This window comes from Chenopodium album, chromosome 2, assembly GCF_948465745.1.
Source record: "Chenopodium album chromosome 2, dcCheAlbu1.1, whole genome shotgun sequence".
Classification (NCBI taxonomy): domain Eukaryota; kingdom Viridiplantae; phylum Streptophyta; class Magnoliopsida; order Caryophyllales; family Amaranthaceae; genus Chenopodium; species Chenopodium album.
This window is the reverse complement of record NC_137835.1, coordinates 83,926,324-83,953,726: the sequence shown is the minus strand read 5'-3', so window position 1 is coordinate 83,953,726 and position 27,403 is coordinate 83,926,324. Positions and strand designations below refer to the sequence as shown.

Below are 27,403 nucleotides of genomic sequence, written 5' to 3'. Positions count from 1 at the left end.
TAATGCTCTTTACGTTCATTGCTTGGCTACCACTTTACTAAACTAGGATACCTTACCTTTTGCTATAGGCTTACAATGATAAACAATAGTGATGTAAACGTGATTTAATCGCAAATCACAGATACCACTCATACCACCTTCAAGACTTTAACCAACTAAGTCAACTTAGTGTTCGATGAAAGTTATTACGAAGTAATAATATCATCTTATATATATCTCAAACACTAACACGTGTTGCCATAAAAGGTACATACATAGTACATACTAGAAAAGGAATCGCGCCTATTCGCCACAACAAAAGCAACTGAAAGATGTTTTGTTTGTCATTACATCGAATAAAAAGCCCACAAAAAAGACCATTTTAACTTCACTATACTAGTACTAATAATCACACTTTTCTGGGCTCGAAAACTCCATGCATTTCAGAACTTGAATTCAATTCACACTTTCTCTCTCCTCCATCTTCTTCTTCGTTGAGTGAGTTGTTCTTCCCCAAATCAATCAAGTCTGAATGCATCACCTCATCTTATCCCCCAAATCCCTAATTTCTTCCAATGTCTTCTTCCCCTCACTCCCTCTCCTCTCTCCCACAAACCCTAATTCAATCATCCCCTCAAATTCTTCTAAAACCCTCAGAAATTCCATCGTTAATTGCAGAGGAATTGAAGTTTCGGTCCTAAGTAATCACTCCAATTCGCTCAGTTCTTCGAATTATAATGGCTCAATTGGAAATGAGAAGTTGAGAAATGTAGATGTTAAAGATGTTGATATTGCGACGCTTGGAAATCTTTGCGTCGACATTGTTCTTAATGTTCCTCAGCTTCCCCCGAAGCCATTGCCTGAAAGAAAAGCTTACATGGATTCCCTGTCTTCTTCTCCTCCTGATAAGGTATTTTTCTTTTTCTTTTATTTCACATTTTCTTGTTCAATTTTTATCAAGAAATTGTTTGATTTTCATTTTTTTGTTAATTAAAATATTTTATGTGGTTATTAATGAATAGTTTGCTTAATTTTTGCTGCTTTAATTTAAGTCTTTGGGTATATATATTGATTATACATTAGCAAAATGTTAGATAACAATGATTAGCCTCTTTTTGGAGCAATTTTTTTAAGTTCCTTAATTATAATATGCTTATGCCATTTCTTGTTTCATGAAATATCTTGTGCCAATTTAATCCCAAGAAAATGTAATGGGAAAGAGGTTTTGTTGGTTGAGAATGGAGCCTATGTTTTTGCTCTCAATTTGGAAAGAAATTTAAGGGAAAATGAAGAAAGAAAGTTAAAGGCTTACTTGAGTTTGTTTGATTAAATGCAATATATTGATCATGGTTTTGTTGGTTGAGAATGGAGCCTATGTTGTGCCTGGGTATGTTCCAAACTATGCGTACATGATTTACCAGCTCCAAACTTTACTGGTTAACTAATAACTTGATTATCCATGGGCCATGGAAACTGATGATTAATGTATAATCTTATTGCCGCCAAGATTTTAGGATAACATATTACTCCTTATCTAGTCCATGACACAAAGATTCATTGATAACCCATTTGGTAACCACTTATAAAGTTATAATAGTTATAAATAGCAATAATATGAACAGATTTGCGTTAAATTTGGCAAGCAAACTAACATTCTAATGTCCATAGTAAGGCTTTCTCATCCCCAACTTGTGTTTTTCTTCATAAATGTCCGTTACCACCCAATACAGCTTTTTGGTTGAACTAGCATTACCACGGAAATAAATATTGATTTTTCTTTCAAATTTATATGCTAATTCATTCCCATTACCATAATTTATTATTACTTACCAATTGGGCCATGATGGTCAATAGCATTTAAACTTTAGATTATAAACTGAAGTAGGCCCCCCTATTAAAAATGGAAGGAGTTGCTACTTTGCTTGATATAATACAGATTAGAATCCTGCAAGCATGTTCGTGCTTATAGAGTAAGATGTCAGTGGTATTAGAAAACTCCCAATGTTAGAAATTAGGAAGTTTAGGGCCTTCCTTTCTTCTACAGCAATTTGTTTAAGACCTTGCTAGTATAAAAGCTTAAATTCCATGGAGGTTGAGTTTTCCAAAAGGCCAGAATTAGAGTTCTTTCATTGGAGAAGTTTTAACTTTGTGATTTTGTAAGCTTCTGTGTCTTATATAGAGTTCTTTGTTGCTTTCTAAATGGTTAATGATTGCTTGATTAACATAAATTCAAAATTGGTGAAGTTTTTACTTTGTGATTTTGTAAGCTTCTTTGTCTTATATAGAGTTCTTTGTTGCTTGCTAAATGCTTAATGATTGGTTGATTAACTTTTATATTTCTTTTCCTGACTGTATTTCTGAATTCTTACATTGGTGATCATATGTTTATCCCATAGCAATATTGGGAAGCTGGTGGCCACTGTAATACAGCCATTGCAGCAGCCAGACTGGGACTACGATGCCGTGCTATTGGTCATGTGGGTAATGAAATTTATGGCAGTTTTCTTCAGAATGTGCTAGATGATGAGGGAATTGGTTTTGTGGAGATGGTTGATGATCTTGAAGCTGTTAAGAGTGCAACCGAAGCATATCAAACCCTCCTTTGCTGGGTTTTGGTGGATCCTTTGCATAGGCATGGTTTTTGCAGGTTTGTGTTCCTTAAGTGTTGTTCTGGATAGATAGAGAAGTGATGAAGGTTGATTACAATTTGTTCTACGTGCTAGAGAGTAGATTATCTGTTGTGAATATTCAAGACAAACGAAACAAAATGACATGACATTATAAAATTCATGATTAAACTTTCACTTTACTTGTTAACTAAATGTATGTTTTCTCTATCAGCCGAGCAGATTTTAGTGACGAGCCTGCTTTTAGTTGGATAAATGAGCTCTCAAGGGATGTAAAATTGGCTATCAAACAGTCAAAGATTTTGGTGGTCAATGGGTATGGTTTTGATGAGCTCTCCCCTGGTTTTATATTGTCTGCTTTGAAGTATGCTGTGGAAGTTGGAACTTCTGTCTTCTTTGATCCTGGACCAAAGGGAAAATCTTTATCTATGGGATCTCCTGAAGAACAAATTGCCCTTAATGAGCTTTTGAAGATGAGTGATGTTCTGCTTCTAACTTCTGATGAGGTTAAAGCTCATAAACTTACCAGTAATCTACATTACGCGTCTAAATTTATTCCTCATACTGAATGTTGTGCTTCCTCTGCAAAAACCTCATTTGGCTCTTTATTGGACCTTTTTTAGGCTTTAGGCATGCGTTTGTTTGCTTTTTATAGATGCTTTACATCACCATGCTGCTGTATCTATCATGTCTGCTTGTTTGTAACGTGTGTATGCAAACAATTTTTTAGGCTGAATCCTTGACTGGCATTGGGAATCCAATTTTAGCTGGGAAAGAGTTGCTCAAAAGAGGGTCAAGGACCAAATGGGTCATCATCAAAATGGGATCGAAGGGTTCAATACTTGTCACTTTTTCTGGGACATCTTGTGCCCCATCATACAAGGTAACATTTAGTCATCTAAAACTTTGTGAAAAGTAGTTTATACTCTGTATACCCAAGATGCTGCTTTAAAAGGGTAGAAAATTGTCTTCACCTTCTGCACTTTTCATATGCTGAACAATTATCATTAAATAAGTTTCAATGAAAGAGAAATCTGTTCTTGGCTGCATGTTCACATATACATTCTTGAACTCTCATTACTTTATTGTGCATCTGTCCAACTTAGCGAGAACCTAATTTGAGGGATGTCATCATATATGATGTCTGAAAGTGTTAACTTTATAAAATTGTTTCACACGCAGATGTAAATTGAAATGAGTGTTGTCATCAATTCATAAAACATTAAACTACCTATGGTACATACCTTAAGCTGTAATGTGATGAAGATCAACTTGTGTGATGTTTATGACCATGTCAACACGTGTGGGGCTTTGCTCTAGTCTCAATTTAATAAGCTTTGGTGCAGATAACACACGTATAATGTGCTGTTTAAGATAAAGAAATGCTGAGACTAGGATTTTAAGTGTTTATATTCCGCACAATGAGTATGTTTTTTTGTTCAATCTGCATGCAGATGGCTTAGACCTCAAGATTAATGATATACAATGGGTACAAACCAACAAACAAAAAAAAAAAAAAAAAAAAAACTAAGCCCCTACTCTATGCACAAACCTACCTTCTATGGTGCACATACTATTTCCATGTTTCCTCTTTCACAAATCTACTGTGTAACTGTGTTAACCTACAGGAAATCTCTTCATTAAATTTTCTTTCTAGCACATTCTTTGTAGCTCCCCATATTAGTAGCAAAAAAAATATCATTAAACTACCTGCTTAACTAGACTTTTCTAGCAACTCTTTTTAGCAAATTCACATATGTTTGGGTTCCCCACATTTTGGGTTGATGCTGCCTTTTTTGTAATGATTTTCTGGTCTTGACGCCAAATGTGTTTGACTATATAAAGTATTGTGAAAATCTGTCCTTATAGAACTTGTTATTGTATAAAGGTTTTTCTTTGTTTTGCCTTTATATAACAGATGAATACAAGTTGCTACCATGAATGTTTCAGGTGAAGATCATTGACACTGTTGGCTGCGGGGATAGTTTTGTAGCTGCTGTGGCATTTGGTTTCGTGCATGAAATGCCTATGATTCACACATTAGCTATAGCTAATGCAGTTGGTGCTGCCACAGCTATGGGTTGTGGTGCTGGCAGGAATGTTGCAACCTTAACAAAAGCAGTGGAACTCATCAAGGCTGGTGATCTAAATGAGGAGGACAAATTTTGGAGGGATCTTCTTGATAAATCTGCAGAGGATCAGGAATTCACTTTGCTCTCAAAGAAAGTATTCAATGAAACAGATAGTAATTTGAATTGTGTGTCCTTCGAGAAGATATATCCTGAATTGACAAGTAAGCTTGAATTAGCCAAGTTATTCACTAAAGTCTTCTCTTCCGAATCATAGTCATTTTCTATTACTGCACATACCAGTATTGATTGTTGGCATCTTGCCCCATTCTCCACCCTATCCCTTCACCTTTTGTATTCTGGGATAGGCTGTGTGAATTTTGGTTCACTGTTACATTGTAACAAACTGCTAATAGTTGCAGATATGATAGGAGGAAGTGATAGCAGAGCTATTGAATTTTTGTAACTAGAATTGCAAGGATATGTACTTAGATTGCCACCATATTGGTAAAAATAGGGGGTCTGTGTCTGCCACATTGGTGAATGGTGTATAAAAAAAAATCTGGCAATATTTTTGTATTTAGAGAGCGACGGGTACAAAGACACCCTGATCTAAAGTTGGGACCTGTATTGTGAATTTGTGACTTCGTATGTATTTGTTCAAGCATTATTCTGTTATATTATTCTGTGCTGATAGGCATTGGCGACTGCTAACGAAATGATAGATTACTGTGCACAATATGCAGAAGACCAGAAGTCTTCAAGATTCAAATGGTGTCTACTCTCAATTGAAAGTATCATAAATTCATAATAATGGCTCAAAACTTTAAAACTGTGGTAAATTTTTTGTTTTTTTTTTTTTTATCTCTGTGGAATCCAACAAATGGGTATCAAGCTTTATTTGACCGTGTGGTTTGTGTTGTTGGTGATGAAGGACGGGCATTATTGTTTGCATATAGACTTAGTACGTACATAATTTGTTCTCATAAAATGAAATACTTCGTATATGGTAGACATGTTTCTTTTTCTTTTTTGTGAATTATACTATTTATTGATTATATATATATATATTTTTTGGAACATTTTTTTTTTTTTTGAAACCAAGCTGCAAATTAACATTAGAGCAGATCAATTTTTTTTTTTGAAACATATTTATTGATGTATTTTATTATTAAAAGGGGAAAGATTCTTTTAATCTATTATGAATGAACAATTGTAGCAATCAATCAACCAAAAGCAACAACAATGATTCGTATTGACTCTATTGTGTTAACAAACACAAAACTCGTATAATACAGGATGATAATAATCATAATATGGTAAGTAATGAATTTGGGTATATTTGACAATTCAATGAAAATGATTTTCCAATGTCTTAACATGACCCCGTGAATAGCTGTCAATTCGGGTAAACGGGTCGTGTTTGGGTCGGGCAAAAGTGGGTCGGGTCAACTCGGGTCGAGTCAATTTAGATTAATTCCATAACCTATGCGAGTTGGGTCATGCTTGAGTCGGGTCATACTTCTAATCGGGTTTGGGTCGGGTTCGGGTCGGGTTACATTCGGGTCGGGTGAACAATAGGTCGGGTTTTCACGGGTTAAAACAGGTTAGGGCAATTCTCGGGTTCGATTCGGGTTCGTTTCAAGTCAATAATTTGCGGATAGAATCAGGTCGGGTCATTCTCGAGTTTGAGTCGGGTTCGGTTCAGGTCAATAATTTGCGGATTATAATCAGGTCAGGTCATTCTCAGGTTCAAGTCGGGTTAGGTTCAAGTCAATAATTTGCCGGTTATAATCAGGTTGGGTCATTTCCAAGTCGGGTCATCCTCGGATTCAAATCAGGATATGTTCAAGTCAATAATTTGCAGGTTACAATCAGGTCGGGTCATTTCCAAGTCAGGTCATATTCGGGTTCAACTAACTATAAATAGATAATTATCAATTTTATCAAGCTAATTATTTCCATTGACTATAATATATATGACAATATACTAGGGAATTATAATCTACAATTTAGAAAGATAATTATCTCCTTTGACCATACAACAAATATATACTATATTTAACTCTTAAATTTGAGGATGATGCTCCTTTCTATTGCTGCCCTGGACCGCCTTGGTCTCCCAAGACAAAATGCTTTGATCAATAATAATAAGGTGGTCTAAATTGCATTTAAGGTGATTTGAAATCGGGTCAGGAACAATTTGGGTTGAATTTAGATCGGGTCAATAACAAGTTGTGTTAATTTCGAGTCGGGTTAGTAACAGATCGGGTTGAATTTTTGGGTTGGGTAAGTAATAGGTATGGTAAAATTCAGGTCGGGTCAATAACAAGACGGGTTAAATTTGGGTCAGGTCAATAACAAGTCGGATTGATTTCAGGTCGGGTTTGTAACAGGTTGGGTTAAATTTGGGTCGGGTTAGGAACGGGTAGGGTTGAATTCAGGTCAGGTTAGTAAAAAGTCGGGTTAAATTCGGGTTTTGACAGATTAAAACGGGTTTGGGTCAACTTCGGTTCAAGTCGCGTTCAGTGCAAGTTAATTAAATTGGTCGTTGTAAACCGGTAAATCGGTGCAAGTTGTAAAACGGTAAATTGACCGTTTAAAAGCAAATTGAATGGTTCCACACACACAATTGGACTCCCAAAGGGTATTAGGGACCATGGTTAACATTTTAGCAATTTTTAATTCCAGGCGGAAAAAAGTAAAAAAAAATCCAAAATTAAAGGCTACTATCCACGCTTTTTGAGAAATTTTGGAGGTTTCGCGGCCCGGTGTGGAAAAGTCTTGAAATTCAATGGGATACATATCGAGTTCATCTAATGCCGTTTGGGACCATATATAATCATTATTTGTTGTCATAAATGTGTCGTGGTTGGCTTGAATTAATGAAATCGGTGCAAGTTGTAAACCGATAAATTGGTCGTTTAAAGGCAAATAGGATACTTCCACCCACTGACCCACCCAATTGGACTCCCGGAGAGTATTAGGGACCATGGTAAACATTTCAGCAAATTTTATTTGCGGACGAAAAAGGTCAAAAAAATTTTAGAATTGAAGGCTATTATCCACGCTTGTTGAGAAATTTTGGAGGTTTTGGGGCCCGGCGTTAGTTGAAAAGGCTTGAGATTTTAAGGGATACATCTCGGAGTCATATAATGTTATTTGGAACCATATATGATCATTATATATTCTCATAAATGTTCGTAGTAGGCTTGAGTTAATGAAATCCGTGCAAGTTGTAAACTGATGATTAAATTGGCCGTATAAAGGCAAATTGGGTGGTTCCACCAACTTAATTGGACTCCCGAAGAGTATTAGGGACCATGGTAAACATTTCGGTAATTTTTATTTCCGGGCGAAAAAAAGTGAAAAAAATCCGAAATTAAAGACTAATATCCACGCGTTTTGAGAAATTTTGGAGGTTTCAGGGCCCGGTGTCGAAAAGTCTTGAAATTTTAGGGGATACATCTCGGGGTCATATGATGCTGTTTGGAACCATATATGACCATTATTTGTTGTCATAAATGTTCGTGGTAGGCTTGAGTTAATGAAATCGGTGCAAGTTGTAAACCAGTTAATTGGTCGTTTAAAGGCAAATTGGATGGTTTCACCCACCAAATGGGACACCCGGAAGGTATTAGGGACCATGGTAAACATTTCGGCAATTTTTATTTCCTAGAGAAAAAAAAGTCAAAAATTTCAAAATTGAAGGCTAATCCACGCTTTTTGAAAAATTTTGAAGGTTTGGAGGCCCGGTGTCGAAAAGCCTTGAAATTTTAGGGGATACATTTTTGGGTCATGTAATGCCGTTTGGAACCATATGTGATCATTATATGTTGTCATAAATGTTCATGGTAAGCTTGAGTTAATGAAATCGGTGCAAGTTGTAAAGCGGTAAATAGGCCGTTTAAAGGCAAAGAGGATGGTTACACCCACACAATTGGACTCCCGGAGGGTATAAGGGACCATGTAAACATTTCGGCAGTTTTTATTCTTGGACGAAAAAAAGTCAAAAAAAATTAAAAATTGAAGGCTAATATCCATGCTTTTTGAGAAATTTTGGAGTCTTCGGGGCCGGTGTCTAAAAGTCTCAAAATTCTAGGGAATACATCTCAAGGTCATATAATGTCGTTTAGAACCATATGTGATCATTATTTGTTGTCATAAATGTTCGTTATAGGCTTGAGTTAATGAAATCGGTGCAAGTTGAAAACTGGTAAATTGATCGTTTAAAGGCAAATTGGATGGTTCCACCCACCCAATTGAACCCCCAGAGGGTATTAGGGACCATGGTAAACATTTCCGCAATTTTTATTTCCAGGTGATGTATCCATTTTATATAGTATTTTACCCCCGTCCCTTGGTCATAATTAGTAGTGTTTTTGGCTCTTTAGAGCCACTTTTATTACTAATTGGTGTTTTCTAGTGTTTTCGTAGATTTGGTTGACTTTTGCAGGGATTTATGCTTTTGGAGTATTTTCCCGAGATATTTAGGGGCAATCACAAGCACTGGAGAAGCACGACCAGATTTTATAGCCCAGGGCCGGTTGGAGCCATCGAACCGGTGATTAAGGGCTCGGTAGAGGTGATACCGGGGCGTTTGGACCGAGTATTCAAGACCCAAAGAGGAAACCCAGATTGGCCCGAAGAATTGGAGCCCAATCGAAGTCCAAATATTGGCCCAAATGATCCGCCCGGCCAAAAAGGCTGGCGCCCGGAGGCGCGCCCGGCCGGGCGGGAGGAGCGCCCGGTGACGCGCCCGGCCGGGCGCGAGATAGCTATTAAAGATAAAAAAGCGTGCCCGATCGGGCGGTGCCTCGCCCGATCGGGCGCGTGTTTATTTAGGAGACGATTAACGTCGTTTTAATTTGTTTCAGTTTAGGATTTTTGTACGGAGTATAAATACTCCTCCGTAATACGATTTTAGGACGACTTTCTTTTCTCTTAATCCTTTCTCCTAGACTTTCTCTCTCTACTTAGTTTTCTCTCTCTTAATCTCTCTCTAAACCTTTGTTATTATTTCTTTAATTAATTCCAGAATTGTTTTGGTAACGATTTCTCTTCCCTTAATCTTAGTTCTTTATTTTATTCTTTTGATCATGATTTATTTCATTGCTTTGCTTAGTTTATATTTAATTATGTGTGAGTAGTTTAATTTCTAGGGTTTATGGGGATCTAATAAATAATATGAAGGAGTAATTTATTGTTGTTAATTATCAATGCTAGATTAATTTCCTATTGATTGATTTAATGCTCTGTGACTAGATTAGGCCTATCTTTTATGCATGAGTTTGACAATATTGATTCAAGAATCGAGAGATGAGAATTAATGTTTAGGTCTAGTTTCAATAGGCAAGTTAATTTATAAATGGTTAAGTCAAGATTCGAGAGATGAGGTTTAATACCGGTAATTTAATTGTGTGATTGTAATAAGTAGCGAGAGCCCTTTACAATCTGGTTAATTGATGCATTGATGATTGACTATTATTGATTGTTGGTATTGCATGATGATTTCTTATTGGATTGTTTTAATGTTTTACAATTGCGGCTTGTAAAAGTATAGCAATATTAAATTGATGAATCGAGCAGATGTTAATTTGGTATTAAAGGCTATTTTCAATAAGAACTTAGATCTAGTAAATTGCGAGAGCCTGTTAGATCTATGTTGGTTAATAAATTGCGAGAGCCTGTTAATCATGTTATTTATGCAATGTCAATGATTGATTACTCTACTTTACCCCGGAGTGTTATTTATTGGTGAACCTATACCCTAGATCCCTTTATATATTGTTTTCTCCCTACTCTTATTCTTTGTAGTTTAGCTTCTTATTCACTCATAAATATTAGTTACTTAAATAATTTAGATTATAATAATTAATTGGAAGTAAAAAGACTTGTTTCCCTGTGGAGATCGACCCTACTTCCCTATCTACCTTAGTTAGTGATTTAGGTATTTATTTTTGATTAGGGGATACGACTTTACCCTGTCACCAGACGAAAAAAAAGTCAAAAAATTCCAAAATTGAAGGCTAATATCCACGCCTTTTAAGAAATTCCGAAAGTTTTGGGGCCCGGTGTCGAAAAGTATTGATATTTTAGGGGATACACCTCGGGGTCATATAATGTCGTTTGGATCCATATCTGATCATTATATGTTGTCATAAATGTTCGTGGTAAGCTTGAGTTAATGAAATCAGTTCAAGTTGTAAACCGGTAAATAAGTCGTTTAAAGGCAAATTGGATGGTTCCACCCAGCCAATTGGACTCCCGGAGGATATTAGGGACCATGGTAAACATTTCGGCAATTTTTATTTTCGGGTGAAAAAAAGTCAAAAAATTCCAAAATTGAAGGCTAATATCCACGCTTTTTGAGAAATTTTTGAGGTTTCGGGGCTAGTGTCGAAAAGGCATGAGATTTAAGGAGATACATCTCGGGGTCATATAATGCCGTTAGAAACCATAAATGATCATTATTGTAGACACCCATTTGTGTCTCCCCAAAACCAAACCTAGTGATGAGTACCTTTCACGTCGAATCATAATCGAATGAAACGAAAGTGTGGAAAGGTCTAGTGTTGCGGAAAGTTTTTATTTCTTTTCTCTTCTCTCTGTTTTTGAAAACTTATTTTAAGAAAACAGCCAATCCAGTTTGGTTGGTCCATGATATGGGTCCAATAGTTGTGTAGTTGGATGGGGCTTGCAAAGACCTTTCCAACGATATATTATAAGCCCAATTCCGATGAATATTGAGGAAGTTATGGCCAATTTACTAAACTGGGCCCGGTTTGAGCTTTATATACGGCCCAATGATCTAGGCGAGGGCCTAATATGATTTATCATTCCTAATGCAATTAGGAATGGTTTTAGTCTTCTAGATTCTTCTAGAAGGTTCTTTTCATTCCTAATTCAATTAGCATTGATAAATTGACTTTTGTTGACTTTTCAGAGTTTTAATCAAAATCAAATAGCATTTTCGAAGAAATTATATTATTTTATCTTCCAGTACGGTAAACTTATCGGATTTTCGAAAACGCGTTGGAATCAGGCTTGGCGCCTAACCCCAGGCCTTGGCGCCTAGAACCAGGCCTGGCGCCTGGCGCTAGTGTTGGTGCCTGGCGCCAGCTAGCCAGGGTTGGCGCCAGCCCTGTTTTCTGAGCGTCAGACTCTGTTTTGTTAATTTATCTTTTTTGGCTGATTTTCTCTATAAATATCGTATTAAAAACTCCGTTTTCATTCACCAATTCTCAAGAATATTCATCGACAATCAGTTTTCTAATTCTCTCATTCATCATCTCTCTCTTTCTCTTTTCAAAACTTTGTTTTTGCATACAAAATTCCGCATTCACAAGATCTAGAAACACCTAGCCATATTCGAAATTGCCTTCGCCCTAGACGTGAAAGGTTTTAATTTTTGAGGGTTTGGTCCCAAATCTCTATTTCAATTATTTAATTTAATTGTTGTTTATTATTTTCCTTGAAGTTACTAACGTGTGTATTTTGTTATTAGAAAGAGGTACGAGGCATCAAAGTAAGTACTTTAATTGGTTTTTATTGATGTTATGATGTAGAAATCATGTTTATATTGTTATTATGATATTCCTAGTATCATGTCTAGGGTAACTTTAATATTAAATATGATTGTTATGATGCTTCATATGTTCTTCCTAATATTTATAATTGTTAGTATCATGTTAGGGTTAAAGATTTGATTTTTATTGCTTAGTGACATGCTAAGGTTTGTTATTAATCTTGTTAGTATCATGCCTAGGATCTTGCTATTATGCTTTAATATCAATATGAACATGATCATGAATATTATTATTGTTATTTTGATGATTATTTTATTTATGATGATTATTATTATTTATTATGTTGCTTGATGCTTATTTATTGTTATTGCTTGATCGCCTTTATGCATGTTTAAAGGGAATTTGTGTTTGTAATCACGCTTAATAAGATATTTAATAATCTTGTTTAGGGTTAATTGTGATTATAATTTCAAGTGATCGTCAATAATAGATTTATTTGTGCATTAATGTTCAACCAACATAGATTAAACAGGTTTAGGGTTAACCTAATGATTACATGTTAATTAAAAAGCGCACATGAATACGATCAGAATAAAGTAGAGGCCTATTATTATGGCAGGTTCAATCTCTTTTAGGTTGGATTTGTACCTTCATCCCCGAACCCTTATTTGGTTCTAGACCTTATGGAGTTGACGATCTCTTGGATCGTTAAGGGGTGTAACCTTCACCCTGTGAACGGTTTACAAGTTCCTAAAACTTGTTGGCGACTCTTTTGCTCTATCTTCTTCCCTTTTGGACGCCACCGTACTTTAGTGTATGATCACAGTGGGTTTCAAGCTAGTGGGATTAAGGCTTGAAATTATTCCCTACAATTATATATTGTTATAAATGATCGTGGTAGGCTTGAAGTAATAAAATCGGTGCAAGTTGTAAATCGATAAATTGGTCGTTTAAAGGTAAATTGGATGGTTCCACCCACCCAATTGGACTCCTAGAGGGTATTAGGGACCATGATAAACATTTCGGCAATTTTTATTTCGGTCGAAAAAAAAGTCAAAAATTTTCAAAATTGAAGGCTATTATCCACGCTTTTTGAGAAATTTTGGAGGTTTCAGGACCCGGTGTCGAAAAGGCTTGATATTTTAAGGGATACATCTCGGAGTCATATAATGTTAGTTGGAACCATATATGATCATTATATATTCTCATAAACGTTCGTAGTAGGCTTGAGTTAATGAAATCCGTGCAAGTTGTAAACCGGTGATTAAATTGGTCGTATGAAGGCAAATTGGATGGTTCCACCAACCCAATTGGACTCCCGAAGAGTATTAGGGACCATGGTAAACATTTCGGCAATTTTTATTTTCGGGCGAAAAAAAGTCAAAAAAATTCAGAAATTGAAGACTAATATCCACGCGTTTTGAGAAATTTTGGAGGTTTCGGGGCCCGGTGTCGTAAAGTCTTGAAATTTTAGGGGATACATCTTGGGGTCATATGATGCTGTTTGGAACCATATATGACCATTATTTGTTGTCATAAATGTTCGTGGTAGGCTTGAGTTAATGAAATCGGTGCAAGTTGTAAACTAGTTAATTGGTCGTTTAAAGGAAAATTGGATGGTTTCGCCCACCAAATGGGACCCCCGGACGGTATTAGGGACCATGGTAAACATTTCGGCAATTTTTATTTCGGGCGAAAAAAAAAGTCAAAATTTTTCAAAATTGAAGGCTATTTATCCACGCTTTTTGAGAAATTTTGGAGGTTTCGGGGCCCGGTGTCGAAAAGGCTTGATATTTTAAGCGATACATCTTTGGGTCATGTAATGCCGTTTGGAACCATATGTGATCATTATATGTTGTCATAAATGTTCGTGGTAAGCTTGAGTTAATGAAATCGGTGCAAGTTGTAAACTGGTAAATAGGCCGTTTAAAGGAAAATAGGATGGTTCCACCCACACAATTGGACTCCCGGAGGGTATAAAGGACCATGTAAACATTTCGGCAATTTTTATTCACGGACGAAAAAAAGTCAAAAAATTTAAAAATTGAAGGCTAATATCCACGTTTTTTGAGAAATTTTGGAGTCTTCGGGTTCGGTGTCTAAAAGTCTCGAAATTCTAGGGAATACATCTGAGGGTCATATAATGTCGTTTAGAACCATATGTGATCATTATTTGTTGTCATAAATGTTCGTTGTAGGCTTGAGTTAATGAAATCGGTGCAAGTTGAAAACTGGTAAATTGATTGTTTAAAGGCAAATTAGATGGTTCCACCCACCCAATTGGACCCCCAGAGGGTATTAGGGACCATGGTAAACATTTCGGCAATTTTTATTTCCGGGCGAAAAAAAGTCAAAAAATTCCAAAATTGAAGGCTAATATCCACGCTTTTTGAGAAATTCCGAAGGTTTTGGGGCCCGGTGTCGAAAAGTATTGAGATTTTAGGGGATACGTCTCGGGGTCATATAATGCTGTTTGGATCCATATGTGATCATTATATGTTGTCATAAATGTTCGTGGTAAGCTTGAGTTAATGAAATCGGTTCAAGTTGTAAACCGGTAAATAAGTCGTTTAAAGGCAAATTGGATGGTTCCACCCAGCCAATTGGACTCCCGGAGGATATTGGGGACCATGGTAAACATTTCGACAATTTTTATTTTCCGGTAAAAAAAGTCAAAAAATTCCAAAATTGAAGGCTTATCCACGCTTTTTGAGAAATTTTGGAGGTTTCGGGGCTAGTGTCGAAAAGGCATGAGATTTAAGGAGATACATCTCGAGGTCATATAATGCCGTTAGAAACCATAAATGATCATTATATATTGTTTTAAATGATCGTGGTAGGCTTGAATTAATGAAATCGGTCCAACCGTAAATCGATAAATTGGTCGTTTAAAGGCAAATTGGATGGTTCCACCCACCCAATTGGACTTCTAGAGGGTATTAGGGAACATGATAAACATTTCGGCAATTTTTATTTCTGGCGAAAAAAGTCAAAAATTTTAAAAATTGAAGGCTATTATCCACGCTTTTTGAGAAATTTTGGAGGTTTCAGGGCCCGCTGTCGAAAAGGCTTGATATTTTAAGGGATACATCTCGGAGTCATATAATATTATTTGGAACCATATATGATCATTATATATTGTCATAAATGTTCGTGGTAGACTTGAATTAATGAAATCAGTTTAAGTTGTAAATCAGTAATTGGTCGTTTAAAGGAAAATTAGATGGTTACACCCAACCAATTGGACTCATAGAGGGTATTAGGGACTATGGTAAACATTTCGGAAATTTTTATTTCTGGGCAAAAAAAAGTCAAAAAATTCCAAATTGAAGGCTAATATCCACACTTTTTGAGAACTTTTGGAGGTTTTTGGGCCCGGTATCGAAAAGTCTTGAAATTCCAGATGATATATCTCGGGTCATATAATGCTGTTTGGAACCATATATGGTCATTATTTGTTGTTATAAATGTTCGTGGTAGGCTTAAGTTAATGAAATTGGTGCAAGATGTAAACCGGTAAATTGGTCGTTTAAAGGCAAATTGGATGGTTCCACCCAGCCAATTGAACTCCCGGGAGGTATTAGGGACCATGTTAAAAATTTCGGCAATTTTTATTTTCGGGTGAAAAAAAGTCAAAAAATTCCAAAATTGAAGGCTAATATCCACGCTTTTTGAGAAATTTTGGAAGTTTCGGGGCTAGTGTCGAAAAGGCTTGAGATTTAAGGATATACATCTCGGGGTCATATAATGCAGTTTGGAACCATATATGATCATTATATGTTGTCATAAATGTTCGTGGTAGGTTTGAATTAATGAAATCGGTGCAAGTTGTAAATCGGTAAATTGGCAATAAATGTTTGTGGTAGGCTTGAACCATATATGATCCTTATATGTTGTCATATAATGCCTTTTAGGTCGGGTTAATAACGGGTCGGGTTACATTCGGGTCGGATGAACAATAGGTTGGGTTTAATTCGTGTTTTCACGGGATAAAACGGGTTAGGGTAATTCTCGGGTTCGAGTCGAGTTCGGTTCAAGTCGATAATTTTCTGGTTAGGATCAGGTCGGGTCATTCTCGGGTTGAGTACGGTTCGATTCAAGTCAATAATTTGCGGGTTATAATCAGGTCGGGTCATTTTCAAGTCGTGTTATTTTCGAGTTCAAGTCGGGTTCAGTTCAAGTCAATAATTTGTGGGTTATAATCAGGTTGGGTTATTTCTAGGTCGGGTCATTCTCGGAGTCAAGTCGGGTTATGTTTTAATCAATAATTTGCAGGTTACAATCAGGTTGGATCATTTCCAAGTCAGGTCAAATTCGGGTTAAACTCACTATAAATAGACAATTATCATTTTTATCAAGCTAATTATTTATTTTGACTATAATATATATGGCAATAAACTAGAGAACTATAGTTTGTAATTTAGGAAGATAATTATCTCCTTTGACCATACAACAAATATATACTTTATTTAACTCTGAAATTTGAGGATAATACTCCTTTATTTTGCTGGCCTGGACCGACTTGGTCTCCCTAGACAAAATGTTTTGATCAACAATAATAAGGTGGTCTAAATTGCGTTTAAGGTGATTTGAAATGGGGTCAGGAACAATTTGGGTTGATTTTAGGTCGGGTCAATAACAAGTCGTGTTGATTCCGAGTCGGGTTAGTTACAGATCGGGTTGAATTTTCGGTTCGGTTTAGTAATAGGTCTGGTAAAATTTGGACCGGGTCAATAACAAGTCGGGTTGAATTTGGGTCAGGTCAATAACAAGTCGGGTTTGTAACAGGTTGGGTTAAATTCGAGTCGGGTTTGGAACAGGTCGGGTTGAATTCAGGTCAGGTTAGTAACAAGTCGGGTTGAATTCGGGTTTTGACGGTTTTGAACGAGTTTGAGTCAATTTCGGTACAAGTCGGGTTCGATTCAGGTCATTAATTTACGGATTACATTTGGATCGGTCATCTCCAGGTCAGTTCATGTTCGGGTTTGGGTCTCACATACTCGGGTCAACTCGGGTCTTAGGTTGGTTTTAGGTCGGGTTTGGGTCACCATTTTTTCGGGTTCAAATGGGTCGGTTAATTATCGGGTTTGATTCAGTATTTCGGGTCGGGTCAATTTTTGACAGCTCTACTCGTGATACCAATTTAGTTTAAACAAACATTGTTCTTAACTACCACTGTAACATAATCCTAAAATGCCATATAGTTGAATCGAACTCATTTTCAAGACTTCATAAACATATTGGTAGACCTTTTATATATCCAAACCAACTTATACGAAATATGATCCTAAGAGACACCCGACACATCTTCTTTAATTTTGTAAAAATTCAAAATTGGCCCTAAAGTGTGGATTATAAGTATAACCTTAAATTTTGGACAATTTTCAACTTTTTCGGACCAAATAAAAAGAGGTTGAGGTGCTTTCCATGGACCCCACAACGCCTTGAAGAGACACTTGGAGTGGTTGGAATTGTCTATTTTTTCTACAAAGTGTTAATTAGCCATTTATAATTTTATATATAATTAAGCCTACCTCAATACTTTGACAGACTAATGATTATTTATAGTTCCAAACAATATTATTTCACCTTGGGATGCACTTCCTATAATCTAAAAAAATTTCAATATCAAGTTCTTAAAATCTCCGAAATTGCTCTTTTTTTTTTTTTTTTTTTTTTTTTTTTTTTTTTTTGAAATGCTGAAATTGCTTTAATTTCATGCACTATAGCCTTCAAATTTAGTCTTAAACTCCTAATAGAAGCAAAATTAAATTAAAATAACAAGTGTATAAAATAAAATAAAGAAAAAATAAAGTAAAAAGAAATTCCCTATCATATCAGAAATTGACGAGGGTAGTAAAGGGAAAGCACAGAACAAAAACAGAGCAAGTAGTTGGATGACCCAAAAATACCCCTTTTTATATGAATTTTGATGTATAATTCAATTACCCTAAAAAAAATCCTCTTTGAATCGCCAACAATCTTGCTCAACTCTTAGCTACCCTTTTGCCCCTGCAAATTTATCTCTTCCCTACCTCTACCCTCCTCCTATAAGGTGCTGTCTTTTTACCCAATTTTTTTTTTGTGCCCGCCAAAATCTATTTTGATTCTCTCTTTCTAAACTTATTCTATCTTCTCGTGCCTATTTTTTTTTCAATTTTGTTTGCTAGATCTGTAATTTTTGTTTAATCAATGTCTCATTCTGTTTGTGTTTTGATTTTTCAGGTGATTTCTGAGGTGGGTTTTTTTATAAAGTTCGAATCTTTCTACAATTTGGAAGATACCCAGATCAAGAATTTGGTGATTCTGTAATTTCTGCTTCTAGAATTCGCTGTTTCTGGTAATTTGCTCGGTATTCATCTATGGATTTTTCAATTTTTCCTATTATTTTTCCTCCAATTGATGCTTAATTAGTTAATGATATATAGGGCTCCAAAGATTGTGATTGATTTTTGTTATTAGTTCATTTAGATCAAATGTAATGTTGAAATCTTGTTTGTAATTGGGTTTTCAGTGTGTTTGCTGGAATCTTGTTGCTGAAGCTGAATATCTGAACTGCTTGACTGTTGCTTGATGAGTCTTGTTGAGTAAATAGGAGTGGGAGTGATATGGAGGATTAATTTCTATTTGGTGTGAGTCAATTTAGTTGTGGGCTCATGGAAGACCGCGATTTGGTTATTGGGTCGAGTCATGGTTTTCCTAATGTGAAACAAGAATATGGATTTTTTAATAACCATGAATTTATTTCTAGTCAAAATCATGGTTTAGGGCATGGGAATTCTTTACCTTTAGAAGAGAACCATGAGATTGAATTAGATGTGCAACATGACAATGAGCATGATTTGGGATTAGCTCATGAGCAGAGCCACCATTTGACTATTAGCCAGATTGATGAGGATAATATGAGTCCGCTTCAATTAGTTACTCGTGATTATGATCAAGATGATGGATATAGTCATGAAGACGAGGCTGAATCAAATGTAGGTTCTAGTGGACAGGTGGTAGACAAAGGGAGTTTTGAGGAGCCGGGTCATCAGTTGTGTGCTACAGATGAAAGTCATAAGTTAGATCACTTAGATGTTTCAGATACCCATGATTATGATAAAAGCCTTGAGATGAATAGCAACCATACTCAAGAGATGAGCATCGCTCCTACTTCAGATTTTGAAATTGGGGTGCCTGAGATGATTTACTCTGCGCCTCCTATTGTGCAGTCACGGTGTGTTGTTCAAGCGCCTGACCATGAATTGCATGTGGGACAGGAATTTCCTGATGTGCAGAGCTGTCGTAGGGCACTTAGAGATGCAGCCATCGCCCTTCATTTTGAAATTCAGACTGTCAAGTCTGATAAAACTCGCTTCACTGCCAAATGTGTCAACGAGGGATGCCCTTGGAGGATCCATGCTGCTAAGCTTCCTGGTGTTCCTACATTCTCAATTCGAACCCTTAACAGTTATCATACATGTGATGGTTTAACTCATCTTGGCCATCAACAAGCCACTGTTGAATGGGTTGCTCATTCCGTGGAGCAGCAACTTAGGGAGAATCCAAATTGCAAGCCAAAAGAAATATTGGAAGAGATCCATCGGGTTCATGGAATTGCTTTATCATACAAACAAGCCTGGAGAGGGAAGGAACGAATCATGGCTACTGTCCGTGGATCATTCGAGGAGGGATATCGACTCCTTCCTCAGTATGTTGAACAGATTGAACGAACAAATCCAGGGAGTATAGCAGCGGTGTTTCCCAATCCAGAGGATAACTCTTTCCACCGGCTGTTTGTGTCGTTTCAAGCATCAATTTATGGTTTTCTCAATGGATGTCGCCCCCTTCTTGGACTTGATAGGATTGCCTTAAAGAGCAAATACCTGGGGACCTTACTTCTGGCTGCTGGTTATGATGGGGATGGAGCTCTATTCCCTTTAGCTTTTGGGGTAATTGATGAGGAAACTGATGACAATTGGATGTGGTTCCTCTCTGAGTTGCATAGTTTGCTCGAGTTGAATACAGAGAATATGCCAAGGCTAACCATCTTGTCTGATAGGCAAAAGGGTATAGTTGAGGGGGTGGAAGCAAATTTCCCCACTGCATTCCATGGGTTTTGTATGCGACATCTTAGTGAAAGCTTTCGTAAAGAGTTTAACAACACCATGCTCGTCAATCTATTCTGGGAAGCTGCTCGGGCCCTTACTGTCATAGAGTATGAGACCAAAATTCTTGAGATTGAGGAAATTTCATCAGATGCAGCCTATTGGATCAGACGGCTTCCACCACGCTTATGGGCTACTGCATATTTTGAAGGGACGAGATTTGGCCATTTAACAGCTAGTATGGCTGAATCAGTGAGCCCATGGATTCTAGAAGCTTCTACTCTCCCAATGGTTCAGATGATGGAGAATATAAGAAGGCAGCTGATGACTTTGTTCAATGAACGGCGTGAGGTAAGTATGCAATGGGCAAGCACACTGGTACCAAACGCAGAAAGACAGGTGGCAGAAGCCATAGAGCAAGCTCGGACTTACCAAGTTCTCCGAGCTAATGAAGCTGAATTCGAAGTTATATCCCATGAGGGGACCAATATTGTTGATATCAGAAATCGTTGTTGCCTTTGTCATGGATGGCAGGCATATGGATTGCCGTGTGCTCATGCTGTAGCGGCTTTACTTTCTTGTAGGCAGAATGTTCACCGGTTTGCTGAGAGCTGCTTCACAGTAGCTACTTACAGAAAGGCTTACTCCCAGACCATTCACCCTATTCCAGATAAGACCCTGTGGAATGAGGGCAATAACAATAGCAATAGTTGTACTGACATCATCTTGAGCCCGCCTAAGTCACTTCGGCCACCTCCACGTCCTAGGAAAAAGCGTGTCCGGGCTGAAGACCGAGCTGGCCCAGTGAAGCGAGTTGTGCACTGTAGCCGTTGCAATCAAACAGGACATTTTAGAACTACCTGTGCAGCTCCTATATAGATAATTAAATGCATGATGATTCATCATCTTTATTTTCCTTGCTATGTTTTTCTGTAGTTGCATTAAGAGTTCATTGTACTTCAGTATCAGGCTCTGTTATTAGTTCTAATACAACAAGAGTTCCAGTTGAGTGCAACTAATTCTCGCAATTTTAATTGATTTGTTCATAGAAGTTTCGTTGCTATATTTCTTAGTTGAACACGATTCATGTAACATAAGTTTAACAAGTATTATAGTAAAAAGTTGATATCTCGTATTCTGAAATTATATACAAGTATATGGACAAATTCAACATGTTTTCACGTGACTGTTTTATCACTCCGTATAAAATTACAAAAAAAACCAGTCAAAGTAGGGATTGTGAATATACTGAATAGTAATTACAAAGAAGGTTTTTTTATATATCGAGCTACTTTTGCTTGACTTTTTTTTTGACGAACCAAACCAAATTCTTTTACTTGCTATTTCTTTGTCTATATGGCCTAAATAACCTTATTGTTCTATGTCATGTTGACATGTTGTATACACGAATGTACTTATGGCCTGTTTGGATATGGGGATTTCATTTGAAATTCTTATTTGGGCCAAATGGCCTGTTTGGATAATACAAGCATTTGGATTTGTATTTGGGTCAAATCCATGCAAATCCAAACCTTTACAAAATTAAGTCCAACTCAATAATTTACATATTAGTCATACCATCATTTTTGTCTAAGAAGTAAGAACCTACAATATTATAAATCAAAAGCCAAAAGACTATAGACATAATTAATCATTTTCAATATGCTTGACTAGTGTTAAAGTCAATTTTTTTCCTAATTACATATATGTTTTAGGAATTATAATTGAACAAAAGCAAAGTAAAATGTTCTACTGATCTTAGTAAAAGTTGTCTATGAATAATGTATTATCCCTTGTGCTACAATTTACCCTGCAAGTATGGGCTTCAAAGCTGTAAAATAATGGCTTTGGAATAATGATGATAATTGACACTAAAATTGTGACACTTGGTCACCGTTACCATCTGTGCACTAGTATCATTTAACAGGTAATTTTTTGTGTCACTACCAAAGAAAGGTTTTTTTTTTTTTTGGTTTTTAGAGAGCCACAAGGGCAGAGGTGAGAATCGATCCCAAGATCTCCGGGAATCGGGAGGGATGCTCTAACCACTTGAGCTATCCCTCGCTCTCAAGCAAAGAAAGGTTTAGAATGATGATAGTGAATTTTAGCTTACTTTAACATACTCCATATTAAGTAAAATTGTGTTATGTTTTCTTACTATATAGGTTTTTATAGAAGAGGTGGATGAACTTGAACTATATATTTTTTATTTATTTATTTATTAAAGTAAGATGAAAAACTCTATTGAACCGGCACCTCTCACAGGTTAAACCAGTCCAGCTCCGCAAGTCAACACTTGAGAGTAGATCGAGGGGGGAGGTAAGGAAATTTCTATACTCCCAAGCAAAAGTAATTGGTGGGGCTCGACCTTGTGACCTCAAAATCACAAGGTGAGTTCCAACTTGAACTATAATGGACTTTAGTTTAAACTTGTCGAAAGACAACGAGTATTGTATACAACATATATACCTATTTTTACCAAATCGTATACGGAGGTCTCTATTCGCAAAGGGGAGATTTCTAGTTGATATCGGGTGACATTATAAAGGAAACATGGTTGTTTAAAACAATTTATAGAAGAGTAACAATTCTAAATCAAATCTATTAAATTAATTATTATTGTTAGAAATTAGAGGAACCGAATTGAAGTAATGGTGAACTTAATAACAAGTTAGGTCAGTTTCACCTCATGACTTTTGTATAAAATAGAGCAATATCATCATTTGTTTGTTTGTTTTAAGCAAAAAATTTTATGTCATTGAAATCTTGATTAGTGGGTTTGAAATAAAATCTAGAAAAATGAGCACAACAAAAATTAAAGGAAATAATTCACAGTACTTTTGAAAGGTTTGACATAACTTTGTTTTATGAATAAGTTAAGAAAAATGTCAATTAATATAATATTTTGATTCTGCAATAAAAAGAATATATCTTTTACTTCCCACTAGAGTAAAGAGATGGAGAGCTAATTTGATGCCAAGCTTAAATGCCAATCTTAACCCTTTCAATGCCCTTTTGAGGTAAAAGGCTTACAGGATAAAAGTCTGGAAAAAAAATGGAAAATAACAGTAGATATTATAGCTTTTAAAATTTCTTTATGTATTTATTAGTTATGTTATACAAGTATACTAGTCTAACTTTGAATATAAAGACATGTGTTTTTGTCTGAAATTATACTTAATTTGTATTATTATTGGATTCTTCTGTGCTCTTCATTCATCCTTTATTCCTTTTAGCTATGAAGACATACAACTTACCTCCTCGACCGATCAAGTAAGTCTTGTACTTGTATATAACAGGTGTATTTTATTATTTTACGTCATATATGATAAACTTCATCACCTCTTTGCACATGCAAATTAATTAAATTTAAATAAATTCAAGTGACTAAATATGTTGTATATTGTACAATACCATGATGTAACTTTTGTATAGAAGTTTTTGCATGACTACTATTTTTGAATTGATTAATTGGAATGGAAATACGGAATTAAGGTAGAAGTATACTTTGACTGCAAATGGATTATGAAATAGAAGGTTATATAAAATTTGGTCATTAATAAGCGGAAGGTCTCTAAATTAAGGGCTTGTTCTCATGCGATTATTTTCAGTTTAGTTTAATTCAGCTCAGCTCTAACAAGTTCAGTTCAATTCAGTTCAGCTCTTGATTTCCTTCTCTTATAAAATATTCATTTCAGTTCAGTTCAACTCTAATAGGTTCAGTTCAGTTCAGCTCAGTTTGATCAATGAGAACAGGACCTAAATTTTACCAAATACATGGTTCTTCTCCTTAAAAAAGATTGATAGCCCGTAAAAAGATAATTGAAATTAGCAATTAAGCAGACCTCATTTTGTTGAAATTGAATTAAAGGGTCTATTAATATTTTAACAATGATAGTGACACTATAATATAGGGTAGTAAATTATATAATTAGGAGTTATATTTTTTAAATTGGAATGGATTGCAATTATATTGCTACAAAGGGAATCTACACCTTTAGTCTAAATTGGAATTCTTATCATCATTGACACTCTCTAATTGGTTTTGGTACAAAAACATATTAATGAATAGGTCTATATTATTGGCCAATTTACTTATTGTAACATTGAATTGAATATCAGCTCTTTAAACCATGATTTATCATATTATTAATACGTACTATTCAGGAAAAAAAATATAAATATATTAATATATACGTACAATAAACAAGTTCTTCTTAATAATTCATACAAAATTATAAATTATTTCTTTATGTCAAAAATATCTTTTTTAATAACCTTCTAAACTTTCTTGTTTGAATACAGTTGTTTCCTTTACTTTTTTATCATTCTTGAAAAGATTGCTTCTTATAATTATTCCGTCGATAAGTATTTTTCAATTGAAGGGTGCATAGAATACCTACAAATTTTTAAATGGACCTGATTCACACTAATTTATTGTGGACCACTAACATTAGAGAAAGTATGGTTCTTTTATTAATAAAAAAAGGGTCACTATAATTAAAAAAAAGGTCACTATGTTGAAATAAAAATCATTTTGGTAATATACAGGCCTAAGTGGTTATTTTTGTAATGAAATATTTTATATACTGATCAATATGAATAATAAAGGCCACTAGGATAATAGCGTCGTATTTCAAGTTCACAATATTATTAAATGTTGTAGTAGTTTTAATAAAGGTTACTATGTTAAAAATAATGGTCACTATATTCAATATAACTAGTCTTCTGACCCGTACAATGCACGGGTTATTCATAAAAAATTGCATTGAAAGATGAATTAGGAAATATCAATAAGTCATTATGGTTATAATGTGTGATCAAAAATATGATTAAGAAATTTAATTTTTGGAATTGCAATTGAAAATGGGGATTAAATAAAGGTGGAGAGGTTAAAATTAAAGAGAGAAAAGCAAAAGGTTGAATTGAAGAGGGGAGATGAAGATGAAGTGTATATAGAAGATGAAGCATATAATTTTAATGAAAGAATTAAAAAAATATAGTGTAATAAAAAATTAATTAATAGTGTAAGAGGACATGTGGCATTTAGGTTAGAGAAAGAGATTTTGAAGTGCAATAGGATAGAGACATGTGTTTCCCTTGGTTATAGTTTTTAAATACTAAGTATAGATGTCAGTCGCGTGTGTATAGACCCCGGGTCCACAATAATATTATTGTGGACCAGGTCCACGCAAGTTTTTTTGTAGAATACCGGTCCAATATACAGAAAAACTGGTTTTATTTTTTGTTACACGTCCAATTATATTGAGTAGCTAGTGGGAAAAGGGTACAAATTACCTAACTATTAGTAATGTAAATGTTACAAATGAAGTAGTCCAACTTATCGTTTAGTGACAACCAAAAGAAATGAAGTCAAACTAGTAATTTAATTAATAATTAACTAATTATGTCAACAATAAGTCAGAATAATGATAAATTAATTCCCTGCATAAATTTTCAACTAAAATATATATATAAAAAAAATCAAATAACATACTTTTGCGTGTGAACAAGGCATTTTTTGAGGTGCTGTAGAAAGTGGACTTATTTTCACGTGTCACAAATTTTTTATAAAAAAAAAAAAAAAAAGAACTTATTCTTACATATAAAGGGAGGATGGACTTCACACCTTTAATTTACAACTTGAATAATATTGATAGATTATAATGCATGGAACAAATAGTAGACCTTATTCTTATTCTCATTCTCATTCCACTTCTCTCTCACACTCAAACTCAAACTCAAACTCAAACTCAAACTTTTCCTTATTGTGAATCATGGTTGAGGGGAATGTTGTTTGGCTCGATGTCTTTCAGTTATTGATATATATTTTTAATATGAATGATTTCGGACCAGGCTTCATTCCCCTCAACATACACATGTAGGTTAATCTTCATATGGTGCATACTACTACACCACTGGCAGGTTCTAAGAAGGTTCAGATGTACACAACCTTACTAGCAACATTAGCAGATGCATGCTATTTCGAGCAAAACATATAAAGTGAGTTTCTTTAATAAAATCAATGTTTTATGCTTCCTTTACTAATCAAAGTGTGGTTTCATTCTTTTTTCAAGTCCAAAGTGTGGTCTTCTCATCTTCTTCAGTTAAGGTGTGAATATATTTGGTGATTTTATAATTCTAAAAAGGCATTAACAATAATGTTTTTGGCTTTGAAATTTATTTATTTTGTTTATTTATTTATCTTTATTCAGGGTTTGTATGTTTTGAGTTTCAAGAAAATGTGAACATTTGATCTTCTGTCAAAGGGTGAGCTGTTGCAAGAAGTGTTAAGAGTCGATAAGAATTACTTTGTTTGTTATATATGGACTTGAATCTTGTAGCTTTAATTGTGGACAATTTTTATTTTTTTTTAATTAATCTAATTTGTCAGCTGTGAGATTGACTTCATATTATTTTGCAAAAGAAAGCAAATCATTTCAAGTATTTTTTACAGATTTTAATTTAAAAACACATGTTTTTGTTTTATCAATGATAAAACAGTAGGCATTTTAAACCAAGGTACATATGTTATAAGGTTATGCACACATATTATATAGTACTCCGTAGTATGTTAGGTAAAATTAAAGCATTAACAAATTGATTGATTTATCATACCCATCTTAGAAAATTCGTAATACATTCTTCATTTCAAAACAAGCCCTTCGAATTTTTAATATATAAACATAATTTATTGATTAATTAGCATATTACATTACTTTTTCTAAAATATGTATTTATTAATATTGTACAAATAATATGAAATAAATAAGCTGTTTTTTTCTAACTTTTCTACTTAATATTTTGCAACTTCCATGCATTTGAAACAGAAATTGCTCGAATGATACAAGGAAAGTTATCAATTGCATGTGAATTTTACTAGTAATGATACATGTGGGTCATGTTCTTCAGGAAGTTCATATATAAAAAGAGCAGAAAACATGATTTGTTTTTCGTTACATAGCAATTAATTTGTTTCACAATGTGAAGGAAATTTAAATCACACAATAATAATCAAGTACAAGAACATTATGTTAGATGTATTATGTATCATAGGAAGATATGACAGATTGACAGGCTTGCAATGTCAGTAACTTCTTGCAGAGTTT

General features: G+C 35.1%; 2 protein-coding genes and 1 long non-coding RNA gene across 4 annotated transcripts; all 3 read left to right on the top strand.

The window, feature by feature from the left end:
- The first annotated feature begins 371 nt into the window (after positions 1–371).
- On the top strand, positions 372–5,358 carry LOC145591097 (uncharacterized). Its single transcript, XM_081647496.1, has 5 exons — positions 372–889; positions 2,376–2,626; positions 2,821–3,112; positions 3,337–3,489; positions 4,557–5,358. Exons 1-5 carry the CDS (start codon positions 512–514, stop codon positions 4,950–4,952), a joined length of 1,470 nt encoding a protein of 489 aa, XP_081503622.1. The 5' UTR covers positions 372–511; the 3' UTR covers positions 4,953–5,358.
- Positions 5,359–18,113: 12,755 nt separating this feature from the next.
- LOC145604342 (uncharacterized) lies at positions 18,114–21,309 on the top strand. Of its 2 annotated transcripts, XM_081660262.1 has the most exons (3): positions 18,114–18,259; positions 18,430–18,544; positions 18,719–21,309. In XM_081660262.1, the coding sequence occupies exon 3, from the start codon at positions 18,861–18,863 to the stop codon at positions 21,171–21,173; it is 2,313 nt and encodes a 770-aa protein (XP_081516388.1). In that variant the 5' UTR covers positions 18,114–18,259; positions 18,430–18,544; positions 18,719–18,860; the 3' UTR covers positions 21,174–21,309. The 2 variants fall into 2 exon arrangements, with proteins under 2 accessions (XP_081516388.1, XP_081516394.1); XM_081660268.1 differs by lacking the exon at positions 18,114–18,259 and having other exon boundaries at positions 18,276–18,544.
- Positions 21,310–25,976: 4,667 nt separating this feature from the next.
- On the top strand, positions 25,977–26,618 carry LOC145591093 (uncharacterized). Its single transcript, XR_014102244.1, has 2 exons — positions 25,977–26,406; positions 26,510–26,618. It is a non-coding gene; the product is annotated as an uncharacterized LOC145591093 (long non-coding RNA).
- Positions 26,619–27,403: the final 785 nt, after the last annotated feature.

What these genes read in the sequence shown, in the direction of transcription:
- LOC145591097 (XM_081647496.1), top strand. Translation starts at nt 512, where the DNA reads ATGCATCACCTCATCTTATCCCCCAAATCCCTAATTTCTTCCAATGTC. An exon ending in CATAGGCATGGTTTTTGCAG is followed by an intron (nt 2,627 to 2,820) that starts GTTTGTGTTCCT and finishes TTTCTCTATCAG; the next exon opens with CCGAGCAGATTTTAGTGACG. An exon ending in TGCTTCTAACTTCTGATGAG is followed by an intron (nt 3,113 to 3,336) that starts GTTAAAGCTCAT and finishes ACAATTTTTTAG; the next exon opens with GCTGAATCCTTGACTGGCAT.
- LOC145604342 (XM_081660262.1), top strand. Translation starts at nt 18,861, where the DNA reads ATGGAAGACCGCGATTTGGTTATTGGGTCGAGTCATGGTTTTCCTAAT.